We start from the raw sequence: 14,392 nt of genomic DNA on the forward strand, positions 1-14,392 counted from the left end.
TCTTTATGAAGTATGTATATGTGTGTGTGCCTGTTTTGTTTATCTCTTCTCCCTACTTCATTATAACCTCACTGATTTCTAGAATTATTTTGTTTTGTTTTCACGACTATGTCTGGTACTTACTAGAACTGACTAAAAGGAATGAATAAAAGGAGCGAGGAGGGAAACGGACCTGGAACAATGCCTGGTACATAGCTGGTGTATGTGTTGTGCAAATGAATGAATACTTGTATTTCTGGAAAAAAAAGACAAAATACAAGAATCAAGTTAAGTGTAATTAATTGTTTATGAAATTTTCTGTGGCATTAATTTGTTTTTTATCCTTAATTTGGCAGGTAACCAATGTCTGAGAAAAGTTAAATGGGTAGATTTTTAAAATATTCTCATTCCTTTTTTTCTGGAAATTGGTCCGATTTGACAGAAATCTGCATTTGAGAGTGGTTAAATAGGTCACTAACTCCCCAGTATGTATTAGTTTGTAAAGACCTCTCTGGTTTTGTGTGATTTATGTATTAAAAAAAAAAAAAAGAAAAAAAAAACCTCTTTGGGTATTTGACATTTATTGCTTTGTATTCTTATTCCTTTTCAATCTGATTTTGCCTCTTTTATTGAAGGTTGTTCTTCTTTGTAGCTCTAATAACCTGCACTTTACTTCTTACTTAGTAGGGACATTTATTATTCAATAGATACATATTTAATGAGCACATATAGTTTTCTAGACTTGGAGAGAAAGATCTGGAAGCCTATTCCTGTTACGCTGATAACTAGTGTCCTTGATAAGGGTTTATAGTTGGAAGCTTTTACACAAGATTGTGTTTTATTGAAAGACTCTTAAAGATGAAAAAAGCTTTACAACTCAGAGAAATGTAGCAGGATTGCTATTTTACATCAGAGAGGCATCACCAATTTCCCTTTTAAATCTTAACATTTTAGAAGTGGATGTGGCTCAAGCAATTGGGCTCCCATCTATCATATAGGAAGTCCCGGTTTTGAAACCCAGGGCCTCCTGGTGAAGGCAAGCTGGCTCACACAGTTAGATAAACAGAGTGGGGTAGGATTATAGAGGGCCTTGAGAATCTGGACCTGATCTCTGGGAGTTTTAGAGTCAGGAAATGATACTGTGCAAGCATACTATTACATATAACATACGTGTGTGTTTCCAACTACATATTAAGCCCCTCCAGAGTAGGGATCATCATCCCTTTCTCCTGTTTCCCTAAGTATGGAACATGTTAATTAAATGCATGCTGAATGAAGAACGATATTAAATTATATTTTGCAGGTTTTATTCAAGTGAGGAATACCGTGCGTAAGTCTCCACGTTGTTTTGACTTTGTGGCTAAATGACTTTTGTGCCAGTGATTCCAGAGTCCTATAGCCATGTCCTCGCAGAGTCTGAGTCTCTGGATCCTTTACTCTCAGCCCTGAGGTTAGACTCCAGTCGTCTGAAGGTGAATTTTTAGACCCTTGGATCATTTTCATTTTCATATTTTTGTCTGTTCTTTGTAACGTGCCCTCTGTCCTCTAGTTCCTTATATTGTGTGGAATTATGGATGTTCTTACCTGTCCTAGTAATCACCTTACACAGAAGTAGCATATATATAGCTCTTTCTTGATTTATCTTTTGAGTGTCAGTTGGATTCTTCTTTCCCTCTGTGGGACCATGAAATGACTGCTTAATTTTCCCCCTTGGTAATCTTGTTCTTTCCTCTCAGAAAGTAATGTATTTGAAAATAAAATAGTATAAATGAATATATCTTGTTGCATTTTGAACAACATGGAACCATTACAAATTACTAAGCCTTTTCTAAAACAGGAAGTTTGATATAGGCCCTGTTTTAGGGAACAAAGTACAAGGGAGTTAGCTTTGTAGGAAAAAGTATGTGCTTCTTTCAAATCCTGAGCCCTCTTTGTTAAGCCCAGGAATTAAATGTTGAAGAACGAAGTCTCATAACCAATTCCGAAATAATTTCATTTTTTAACTTTTGTTCCCACTCCCAAAGTGCCTTTCTAGCCTCTGAGGAAAAGGAGACTGGGAGGTAATAGGAAAGGTAATATGAGTAACAGTTTGAGAATGGGTATCAGAAAATATTCAGCTGAAAATTCCAAAATATCTTACTAATAGTGGTTTAAGCAGTGAAGATATTTATACCCTCATTGGAGGTTAGAGTTTCTGGGTTTACAGCAGTGGCCCAGTAATATCACTGATGACCCAGGCTCTCTATCATTCCCATTCTGCTATCCTTTCTATGTTGGCATTTAGTTACAGTTGCATGAGATAACTGTCTTGGCTCTAGGCTTGATGTCCCCATTTGCATCTCAAACAAGAATGAAGGGACCAAGGGCTAAGGCTTTCTTCTCTTCAAATTCTGCCTTTTATCTGAGAAAGTAAAGCATCCCAGGAACTCCCCAAAAGGCTTAGTCTTATCTGGAATTGAGTCACAAAGCTACCCCTTGCTGAAAGGGAAACTGGAAAAGTGAATATTTAGGTTTTCTGGCCTCCGTAGTGGGAAGCAGCAAGTTTGAAGAGGGTTGGGAAAGTCTGTTAACCAACCAGTATTTTTGTTATGCTATATTGGGCATAGCATGGCCACTGCTTTCTCTGATGGAGGAATCAGTAGGCTGAGGGTGTGGAGAGACAAATTAGTACAGTGACCTACATGGGTGCCCTCTGTGTGGTGTTTTTTGCTTCAAGAGCTATGGGTGTTTGACTATAAATTATTCAATGCGCAAATGATTAAAGTGTTTGTTTTATCCTCTGGAGACAGTCTTCCACCTTTGTGATCAGCATTGGCATGACTTAGCTAAATTACATAAAATATGAATGGTCTAATAACAGACTTTGACCAAGGGAAAATTAGTAATTTACAAATTGAGCTTGTTCAGCCGTTTTGAGATTCAATAAAAAATTTAAAAACAAAATGGACTTTGTTCTATGTTTTTCATTATACTAAAATTAGAGTGAGTGCCATTACCTGATGTCCATCTAGCCAAGAAGTAGGGATGGAGGGAGGATCCAGGTACACAGAGTCTCAGTTTTTATTACTAGAGAGTAGTTTATTTGGCCAAGTGGCTGTAATTGTCTCAAGCGTGTCTGTTCACATCTTTTTAGTGCACGAGCATAGCTGTGTCTCGGAAATGGTTGGCTTTGGGCAGTTCAGGTGGAGGACTCAATCTCATTCAGAAAGAAGGCTGGAAGCAGAGGCTTTTTCTTTCTCACAGGGTAAGATAAAGGACAGCTCTGTCATATACTGCTTGAACTATCTTTCATACATGCTAATTTCTTTATTATAAATAACTATTTGGAATAAGAAAAATGTAAAACTTGAGATTTAAAAGTAAAAAAATCAGCATTTTTGAGAAGCTGCCTAATATATTTCCTTTTATTCTCTAGGAAGGTGCAGTTTCTCAGATTGCCTGTTGTTTACATGATGACGATTATGTTGCCGTAGCTACCAGGTAAGAAGTTGTTTTAAAACTATTTGATCATTTCCAAGTGTGTTTTACATTGGCAAGAGTATTTTGTGTTTTTAGAGTGACCAACTGTCCCAGTTTTCCTATGTGCTGGGAAACCTCACACACCCTCGCAGACCAAAATTGTAGGTCACCCTAGTGATTGTAGAGAATGCCGATTTTGGGCAACAACATTTCAAAGGCTTTAAAAGAGAACGGGAACAGAGATAATTTAGAAAATTAAGTTTTCCTATTATAATGGTTTGGTGACTAAAGCAAGGTACTTAAAGCCTGGACTATTTACTGCTTATTTTAGTTTGCCACAGGGCTGCTAATGCAAAGTACCGGAAATGAATTATTTTATAATGGAAAATTTATTAGGGTAAAAGCTTACAGTTCTGAGGCTGTGATATATCCAAATCAAGGCACTATCAGAGATGCTTTCTTACCAAAGTCAGCTACTGTTGATCCTAGTGTTCTGCCATGTGTTCAGGCAAAATGGGGGGGATCTACCCAGCCTCTCTCTACTTTCTCCTTAACTCGGCTGTGGCCAGTCTTTCCCTGGGCCTTGGTTCCTTGAGCCTCTTGGGACTTCTTTCCTTGATCCTCAGCTGTGAGTAAACCTGGAGTCATTTTTTCACTCACAGGGCTGGAGCAAATATGGGCAGCTTCTGTGTCTCCCTTTATATCAGACCCAGAAGAGGCTGGAGACTCAACCTGAGTCACACCTCACTGATTTGGTCCAATCAAAAGGGTCTCACACCCACAGGAATGGATTAGTTCAAGAACATAATCTTTTTCTGGGGTTCACAAAATTCAAACTGTAACACTGTCTCTTTTCTGAAGAACAAGAGTTTGTATATATATTTGATGTATTTTGTTACTGTGATGCTTTTAAATTATACCCTTTTCTCTATTGCCAAAAATTTTCTTCTCTGACTCAATCCTTGCAGTCAAGGCTTTGTAGTTGTTTGGGAATTAAATCAAGAGCGTCGTGGGAAACCAGAACGAAGTTATGTGTCTTCAGAACACAAAGGCCGAAAAGTTACAGCTCTCTGTTGGGATTCAGCTCTTCTTAGAGTTTTTGTAGGGGATCATGTGGGGAAAGTGTCTGCCATCAGTCTCAAGACTTCTAAGCAAGCAAAGGTGAGAACTACTTCAGTTCTTTGTGTTTGTAGTTGAGATATACGGTGTTGTCTTACATAATTTTCAAATTAAGGAGATGACTTTGTCTGATATATTTCTTGGGGGAATGATCTAGAGCCCAGTCGTTAATTTTGGGGAGTCTTGTTTGTGTATAGCACATATGGTAGCCTATTTTATAGCCTCCTCCATATTGACTTCTGTGAGCTGACTTCACTGATTAATGCATTGTGTATTGTAGTTCTCCCTAATCCACCTATATGGCTCATTTAAATAAGACATTGTTTAATACTAGTCCTTTAAGAAAGAAAAGATGGGTATTTATTAATTGTGTGAATAAGATGACAGAGATAGAAATGGCACCAACTTCCCAGGTTCCTATTCTTCTGGTCCCTGTGTAGAAGAAACTCATAGGTCTAGGTTATTTTCTTTCAGGGCAGATGTAATTTATTGTGAATAGAATCTTAATGGTACCTCCTGGAATGTGTTCAGCTATGCAGGTCCCTAGGCTTCCTGCATAGTTATTGCTGGAGGGAAGTGGATGTGGCTCAAGTTACTGGGCTTCCGCCTATCACATGGAAAGTCCTGGGTTTGGTTCCTGGTACCTCCTGGAAAAGGCGAGCTGGCGTGGTGGGCAGGTGCAACGAGCTGATGCAACAAAAGAGACAAAGGAAAGACAATAAGAGACACAACAAACCAGGGAGCTGAGGAGGCTCAGGTGATTGAACGCCTCCCTCCCACATGGGAGGTCCCAGGTTTGGTTCCCAGTGCTTCCTAAAGAGAAGACGAGCAAACACCGAGAGCACACAGCAAGGGAACACAGAGAACACACAGCAACCACAAAACAATGAGGGTGTGTGTGTGAGCGAATAAATTAAATCTTTAAAAAAAAAGTTATTGCTGGAGCCCAAAGGGTTGGGTCTCAGGTTATCCTAACAGAATGTTCCAGTCATTAAGGCATAGCAGACCAGCTTCTCACTGTCCCTCTCCTCCAATGCCGTTATACCAGGAGTGGGGGATTTATTTCTCTCATTGGTTTACTTCTCTGTAGAACAAAAAGAAGGGATCTTGCTACTATTGGCTAAATTACTTTATTTTAATTAGCACATTGATATTGTTCTGGTTTGGTCATGATGACCAAAGTTATCATTTCATTCTTAACATATTTTTGAGTCAAAACATTCATGATTGGATCCCTAAAACATAGTACAGACTTGATTTGTCTTTTTTTGTCCGAAGGAAAAGTACTATCTATGGGAGAAAAATTCTCTCAAATATTCCAAAACTTGCTTCATCTTTTTCATTCCAACTTCTGAGATTATATCATTTTAAAACAGAACCTTAGGAATTTTCTTCTATAGTTTCATATCAAACTAGTTCAAAAAATTTTAAATGAGTGAAACTTTGACACCTTAATAGGCAAATTAAATTTTGACTCTTAAAATTTTTTATTTTGCTGTCCAAGTAATTTTTATTTAAGGGTAAAGAGGAGGTGATTGTGAATATATCTTGTTATGAAATAAACTTTATTTCCCTCTCATGTCCTCTTTAGGCAGCTGCTGCCTTTGTGATGTTTCCTGTTCAAACGATAACAACAGTTGACTCCTGTATTGTCCAGCTAGATTATTTGGATGGAAGACTACTTATATCTTCACTGACTCGTTCCTTCTTGTGTGACACTGAGAGGTATACTGACCAGCCATGAGTCATGAGAAATAGAGAATTTTAGGACTGAAACAGATAATAATAACAAACTGATGTTAGAGAGTGGAGAGAAGATAGAGGAGACTGAGATAGTCCAGTGGGTGAATAAGAAAATTATTCAATGAACTCTGCTATGAGGCATGATCTGACTAAGTGCTGTGAGAATAGCACAAAAGGTGATCACTGTTTCAATATGGGGAATCAGGAAGACTTCCTTGATTGAGGTGCTTAAAAAATTTGCTTTTAAAATTTTTTACATATTTAATAGAATTTGACTGAAGGGTAAAAACTTGAGTGAAGAATAATTAAGAACTTTGTGAAGTTGACATATATTTTACTAAAACCTCAAGGATGGAATTAATGGCCAAAAGTACAATGTCCTAGGGGTGTATTAGTGCAGTTTTTAGGATTCTCTCTTTGTCTTTGACATTCAGCAGTTTGATTATGATGTGTCTGGATGTAGATCTCTTTGAGTTTATCTTGTCTGGAATTTGTTGATATTCTTGGATATGTATATTCATGTCTTTCATTAAATTTGGAACATTTTCAACTATTTAAAAAAAAAATAGAAGTAGCTATGAAATTACAGAACAGACTAGGAAACCAATTAAAAATCAATGTTAATGTATCATAGTATAGAAGTTTCTAAGCCATTCTCACTGCAGGGAAATTTTCACTGTCCGTATTTCTTCACTGGCCCTGGCCAGCCACCATATTCCTCAGGGCCATCTCTTCTTTTAAAATAAAATTATGATAGGCAAATTCATAGAGACAGAAGGTAAATCACAGAGTACCAGGGGCAATAGTGGGGGTGGGGAATGGGGAGTTAGTGTTTAATGGCTACAGAGCTTTTTTGGGGGGGATGGAAAAGTTTTGGTAATAGAGGATCTCCCAAATGTGCAAATATAACTAATGCTAATGAATTGTATGCTTGAGAGTGGTTAAAATGGGAAAAGTTAGGTTGTATATATATTATTTTAGTAAGTAAAAAGTTGTTATGGAAAAATTTGGACATACACAAAAGAAGAAAGAATTGTGTAATGAACCCCCATGACCCACCATCCACCTTCAGTAATTCTTTTGAAGATTTTTGATAGGTGAAGTTTGTGGGGTGAGGTGATTTGGAGACATTCTAGCAGTAAGGTCAAAGTATAGTTGGAAAAGTGAGAGAATATCAGGCATCTTCCAAACCTGCCAGTCTTACTTGAGCAGGGGAGTTGTGGGAAATAAAGTTGTCAATGGAAAGGTAAATTGGTAAATTGGCGCTGCATTGAGTGTTACAATCTCGGATGTCACATTAAAGAAGCAAGTGGGTTCCCAACTTATTTTTGTTATTTAAAAATGAAGATTTATTTTTATTAATTTCTCCCCACTCCCTCTTTGTGTGCATTTGCTGTGTCTGTCTGTTGTGTGCTGGTCTTCTTTTTAAGAGGCACTGGGAAACTGAACCTGGGACCTTCCATGTGGGAGGGAGGTGCCTAATTGCTTCAGCCACCTCTGCTCCCTGCTTTGTTTCTCTCATTATACTTCTCCTTGTAGTCTCTTGTTGTATCATCTTGTTGCATCAGTTCACCATGCCAGCATGTCACGTCAGCTTGTTGTTTTGCTTGTCATCTTTAGGAGGCACCGGGAATTGAACCAGGACTTCCCATGTGGTAGGAACTCAGTCACTTGAGCCACATCAGCTTGCCCAGATTTTTTGTTTTTTTAAGATTTATTTTTTTCTCTCCACCCCCTCGTTGTTTGCATATGCTGTGTCTCTTTGTTGTGTACTGATCTTTCCTTCTTAGGAAGCACTGGGAAGTGAACCCCGGACCTCCCATGTGGGAGGGAGGCACCTAATCACCTGAGCCACCTCCACTCCCTGCTTTGTTGTGTCTGTCAGTGTTTCCTCTTTGTATCTCTTGGCTGAGTCATCTCACTGCATCATCTTGTTGCGTCAGCTTGCTCTGCCAGCCTGTTGTGCCAGCTCATCTTCTTCAGGAGGCACTGGTAACTGAACCCGGACCTCCCATGTGGTAGGTGGGAACTCAGTCTCCTGAGCCACATCTGCTTCCCCCCAGATTGGTGTTTTTTGTTTGTTTTTAAAGATTTAATCTATATTTCCTCCTAAACAGCAAATCTTTTTTTTTTTTTCCACTATGGTTAAAACTAACCAAAGTGATGTGATAGGTATGGATTTGCTTCTCCTACCCGCCATTTACTACTTTGTCAGTATTGTTAATGACCCTGATAGGTACTAGGAGGGAATAGAACAAACAGAAATAAAATATTGTGATATATTAGAAAGAATATTGAATAATGCAGCCTAACAGTATAATTTCAAGTCCTGATTCTGCCATTTTTAAAATGTTACTGGATGTCAGTTTCTCTATCCAGAATGTAGATATTTTTAAGGATTAAATAAAATATATATTAAAATACTAGGGAGTAAATGTGGCTTAAGCAGCTGAGCTCCTGCCTTCCACATAGGAGGTCTTGATTTTAGTTCCTGTGCACCCTGAAAAAAACCCACCAAAACAGGCAAAACAAATGATAAAACCAATGCAGGGAAACAGATTTGGCTCAATGGTTGAGCACCGGCTTCCCACATACAAGGTCCTGGGTTCATTCCCCAGCCCCTAGTACCTCAAAAAAAAAAGACAAATAAAAAAAACTTAGCCTTGTGCCTGTCACATAATAATTGTTTGAAAATGTAGAAGCCAAAATTATGGAGCATGCAAATATGTATGGGTATGAGTTGACTGCATTTGCTCACTCAGCAAACATTTTTTGTACCTCTTTGATCCTTAGCACGGTAGTAGGCAACAGAGAGGATACAGAAGCAGTAGTTATATTTTATTTCCCCAATGATGAACATAAGTGATAAAACTGTAACTTCCTTTATTGCTCTGTATAAATTCAAAAGCACTTTCACATCCATGTTCTTGCAGGAAAGTGGATGTTATATTTTATTCATGAAGCAAATAAGTACAGGGATGTTTATTGAACTATCTGAGGTCATATAGTGAATTCATGCTAGAGAGCATAGCAGATCTTTCTCCAATAAAAGAGACTGAGTATACAGGGCACTGCAGTTTATTGAGTGCTTTCTGTGGGACAGGTGCTGTGCTATATATTGGGAATTCAGCTAAAGAAAAGTAAGAAATGGTCTTTTCACTGAAGAAAGTCATAACCTGTAGTTCAAATAGACATTGTTGTCATATGTATAAATGTAAGTGCTATGAAAACATAGCAGAGGAAGCTTGTAATTCAGCTTATGAGAATCAAGTTTCTCAGAATAGGTGATACAGCTAAGTCATTAAGAATAAGGAATTTTTAGGAGACATCCCATTGTTATCACTTTCCATGTTCTAGGCAGTATACTAAGCTCTTTTATATATATCTATCTCATGTAATCCTAAGGGAACTCTGCCAAGGTGCAGAGTTTCAGAAGGGCCTGACGTTTTGAGGAAATAGTTTAGTGTGTATTTGTGACGAAAGAGTGGCTTAAAGACAGAGTTGAAGAGGTAGATTAGCAGTTTCCTTGGGGTGCAAAAGAAAATTTTACAAGGTGGCTAGGGAAGCAATCAATAGGATTCAGATATTTGAAATATTTTGGACTATAATATTATATATTATAATTTTTTAGATTTTCAAAGGGTCTTCTCATTAATTCTGAACCTCTCACTATGTGACTTGTAAGCTGAATACTGTTAGAAAGCGATTTACTTCCTGTTGCAGAAAAAGTTAGTGACAAAACAGAGCAAGAACTCTATTTCAACCTTCCCATTTTATTGTTCTTTTCAATCTACTGCTAATATGAATAATGGAGAGGACATTGTGGATGGGATGGTTGCAATGATGCTGATTTGTAGTGCCATTGTTTTTTTTACTTTTTTGTAAATAAACATACTTCCTATTCTTTCGGTATCAGAGAAAAGTTTTGGAAAATTGGAAACAAAGAAAGAGATGGAGAGTATGGCGCTTGTTTCTTCCCTGGAAGATGTTCTGGGGGCCAGCAACCCCTGATATATTGTGCTCGCCCTGGCTCTAGGTTGTGGGAAGTAAACTTTGATGGGGAAGTGATAAGTACACATCAGTTCAAGAAACTCCTCTCGTCACCACCTCTCCCTGTGATTAATCTAAGGTAATGATTTGTATGACTGGTTGGGATTATTCAAAGAGTTTATAGGGAGGACTTTTGTTGAAATTTCTGATATTCTTTTTTTTAAAGATTTATTTATTTATTTCTCCCCTGCCCCCCGCCCCAGTTGTCTGTTCTCTGTGTCTATTTTCTGTCTTCTTTGTCCACTTCTGTTGTCAGCGGCATGGGAATCTGTGTCTCTTTTTGTTGTCTCATCTTGTTGTGTCAGCTCTCCATGCGTGCGGCACCATTCTTGGGCAGGCTGCACTTTCTTTTGCGCTGGGTGCTCGCCTTATGGGGTGCACTCCTTGCGCGTGGGGCTCCCCTATGCAGGGGACACCCCTCCGTGGCACGGCACTCCTTGCGCGCATCAGCACTGAGCATGGGCCAGCTCCACGTGGGTCAGGGAGGCCCGGGGTTTGAACCGTGGACCTCCCATGTGGTAGACGGACGCCCTAACCAGTGGGCCAAGTCTGCTTCCCGTCTGATATTCTTTATATGTTATAGATTTTATTATGCAATTTAAGAGTTGAGTAGAATTTTTTTTTAAAGGTTCAGAAAAAACCACAAAGGTTTTAATCAATTATCCTTCATATGATTAGAGTGAATTGAATAAGGAAAGATGCAGTTAAGCTTTTAAATTTGTTTTGAAGGCAAAAGTTATTGCCTAAATGAGGAAAAGTATAATTTTATATTGTCATAAATCATTAATGGAAGTGTTTACTTCCTAGATCAGAACCCCAGTATGATCATACAGTTGGATCCGCTCAGTCTTTGTCTTTCCGCAAACTCTTGCATCTTAGGTAAGTTTTTCCCTTTGATCCTTACAAAACACATAGACACACACACAGAGTTAGCCTTTTCTCTTTGTTTCTTGCTCAGAGGCAGTTAGCTTTTTGAAGTTTCATTTGCTTTAAATTATTTTTAGGAAGTTAGGAAATGACCATGTTACCTAAAGAGTTCTGCATATGAGAAGAATGAACAGATGGTGAAATGTGCTTCCTTTCTGTTTCAGACTGACCTAAGTTAATTGGGGAGTTTGTAATTGCCTGGGAACTTTGATAATTAGAGATAAAAGCTACAGATACTCACTCCCTCATTACCTCCTCTACCCTGTGAGATGTTGCAACGAAAGCAAGCTTCAAACTGAGCTCATATGTATTGTTCAGTAGCAAGCAGGCATATTAATGGTTGTGGAACTTTTTTTTTGTCGTTTTTATTAGAGAAGCTGTGAATTTACAAAACAGTTATCCATAACCTATAGGTTTCTCATACACAACGCCACCACCAACACCTTGCACTGTGGTGGAACATTTGTTAAAATTGATACAATAACATCTAAATATTGCTACTAACTATAGTCTATATCTTATGTTAGGTGTATTTTTCCCATTAACTACCCTGTCATTAATGCCATGTATTAGTATTGTACTTTTGTTATAGTTCATGTAAGAATGTCCTCATATTTGTATGGTTAACCACAGTCCATCTTCCACTATAGGGTTCAGTGTGTTATACAGTCCCATGCCTTGTACATCCAAAGTGTCCACTCAGTGGCTCTCAGGTTCATCACAGAGTTGTGCTGTCATTCCTTGGTCAATTTTAGAACGTTTTCATTACTCCAAAAAGACCGATCTCCTATCCCCTTATACTTCCTATTGCTGACTCTTGGCATTGAAATAGTACCTGTCTGTGTTGCCCTTGATGCAAAAAAATTACAAAATTACTGTTAAAACTATAGTCCATAAGTCACATTAGTTATATTTTTCTCATGTATCACCATATTCTTAACACCCTGTAATAGTGAAGTACATTTGTTCTAGTTCATGGAAGAATTCTTGTATCTGTAATGCTATCCACAATCCTCATCCATCACAGAGCTCACTATGTTCTAAAATCCCAAGATTCTCCTCTAGCTTTCTTTCTATTGACATTTATGTCCCTAGACTACCCCTTTCAGCCTTATATAATCACATCTGTAAATCAGTGGTGTTAGTTATACTGACTAATGTGCTACCATCAACTCTATCCATTTCCAAACATTTACAATTGACCTTATTAACATTTCTACATACATTCAATATCAGCTCCCTCTTCTCAACCCTCATTCTATCTCCTAGTGACCTGTACTCTAGATTTTAACCCCATGAATTTATTATCATATTTAATTCTAAAATATTAGTGAGACCAAACAATATTTGTCCTTTTGTGTCTGGCTTACTTCACTCAACAAATGTCCTTAAGGTTCATCCACGTTGTCATATCCATCGTGATTTCATTTTTTCTTACAACTCAATAGTATTGCATCATATGTATATACCACATTTTGTTTATCCATTCATTGGTTGATTTTTCACTTGGGTTGTTTCCATCTTTGGAAGTTGTGAACACTATGAACATTGTACAAATGTCAGTTTGTGTCCCTGCTTTCAGTTCTTCTGAATATATTCCTAGTATTGGGATTGCCAGATCATATGGGAATTCTATATTTCGCTTCCTGAGGAACTGCCAAACTGTCTTCCACAGAGGCAGCACCATTCTACATTCCCACCAACAATGAAGGAGTGTTCCTATTTTTCCATATCCTCTCCAGTGCTTGTAATTTGAAAAAAATTTTATAAATAATGGCCATTCTATAAGGTGTAAAATGATAGCTCATTTTAGTTTTGATTGGCATTTCCCTAATAGCTAGTGATGTTGAACAGGTTTTCATGTGCTTTTTGACCATTTGTAGTTCCTTTTTGGAACAATTGTCTATTCAAGTCAGTTTTGAATTGGGTTGCTTGTCTTTTTCTTGTTGAGTTGTATGATCACTTTATGTAACATAGAAATCTAACCCTTATTTGATACACAGTTTCTAAATATTTTCTACCATTAAGTAGGCTGCCTTTTTACCTGCTTGACAAAGTTATTTGAAGCGCAGACGTATTTATTTTGAGGAGGTCCCATTTCTCTATTTTTTTCTTTCATTGCTTGTGGTTTCGGTGTAAGGTTTAAGAAACCACCACCTGGGAAACGGACTTTGGCCCAGTGGTTAGGGCGTCCGTCTACCACATGGGAGGTCCGCAGTTCAAACCCGGGCCTCCTCGACCCGTGTGGAGCTGGCCATGCGCAGTGCTGATGCGCGCAAGGAGTGCCGTGCCACGCAAGGGTGTCCCCCGGGTGGGGGAGCCCCCACGCGCGAGGAGTGCGCCCGTGCGGAAAGCCGCCCAGCGTGAAAAGAAAGTGCAGCCTGCCCAGGAATGGCACGGCCCACACTTCCCGTGCCGCTGACGACAACAGAAGCGGACAAAGAAACAAAAGCAGACGAAGAAACAAGACGCAACAAATAGACACCAAGAACAGACAACCAGGGGAGGGGGGGAAATTAAATAAATAAATAAATCTTTAAAAAAAAAAAAAAAAAAAGAAACCACCACCTACCACAAGATCTTGATGATGTTTCCCTACATTTTCTTCTAAGATTTTTATGGTTCTAGCTTTTATATTTAGGTCTTTGATCTGTTTTGAGTTAATTTTTGTATAAGTTGTGAGATAAGGTCCTCTTTATTTCTTTTGGCCATGGATATCCAGTTCTCCCAGTACCATTTATTGAATAGACTGTTCTGACCATCTGGGTGGACTTGAGAGTCTTGTCAAAAATTACTTGACCATAGATGGAAGGTTTATTTCTGAACTATCAGTTTGATTCCATTGGTCTGTATGTCTCTCTTTATGCCAGTACCCTGCTGTTTTTATCACTGTAGCGAGGTAATATGGATATGGTTTAAGTCTGGAAATGAAAGTCCTCCAACTTCATTCTTTTTTAAGGGTATTTCTGGCTATTCGGGGCCCCTATCCTTCCAATTAAATTTGATAATTGGCTTTTGCATTTCTGCAAAAAAAGGCTATTGGAATTTTTTTGGGATTATGTTGAATCTGTAAATCAATTTAGGTAGAAATGACTTTTTTTTTTAAAAAAAGATT

At 38.3% G+C, this 14,392-nt stretch overlaps 1 protein-coding gene across 11 annotated transcripts in view; it reads left to right on the forward strand.

Annotated features, from left to right (window-relative positions):
- The window catches only part of HPS5 (HPS5 biogenesis of lysosomal organelles complex 2 subunit 2), a 52,780-nt gene that overhangs the window by 2,405 nt on the left and 35,983 nt on the right, over nt 1-14,392 (forward strand). For 7 of the 11 annotated variants that reach the window (XR_011649931.1, XR_011649932.1, XM_004484266.5 and 4 more), the window contains exons 2-8: nt 1,283-1,451; nt 3,113-3,223; nt 3,395-3,459; nt 4,407-4,599; nt 6,149-6,282; nt 10,217-10,429; nt 11,158-11,229. Coding sequence is in view for 9 of the 11 variants with exons in the window: in XM_004484266.5 (XP_004484323.2) it covers nt 1,344-1,451; nt 3,113-3,223; nt 3,395-3,459; nt 4,407-4,599; nt 6,149-6,282; nt 10,217-10,429; nt 11,158-11,229 (896 nt within the window). In the remaining 2 variants the exon portion in view is untranslated. Of the gene's footprint in view, nt 1-1,282; nt 1,452-3,112; nt 3,224-3,394; nt 3,460-4,406; nt 4,600-5,088; nt 5,315-6,148; nt 6,283-10,216; nt 10,430-11,157; nt 11,230-14,392 lie in introns of all 11 variants that reach the window. The other 4 variants (XM_071218150.1, XM_071218151.1, XM_058305660.1 and 1 more) reach the window with 2 other exon arrangements.

The sequence above is a fragment of the Dasypus novemcinctus genome, chromosome 10 (assembly GCF_030445035.2).
Source record: "Dasypus novemcinctus isolate mDasNov1 chromosome 10, mDasNov1.1.hap2, whole genome shotgun sequence".
Lineage (NCBI taxonomy): Eukaryota > Metazoa > Chordata > Mammalia > Cingulata > Dasypodidae > Dasypus > Dasypus novemcinctus.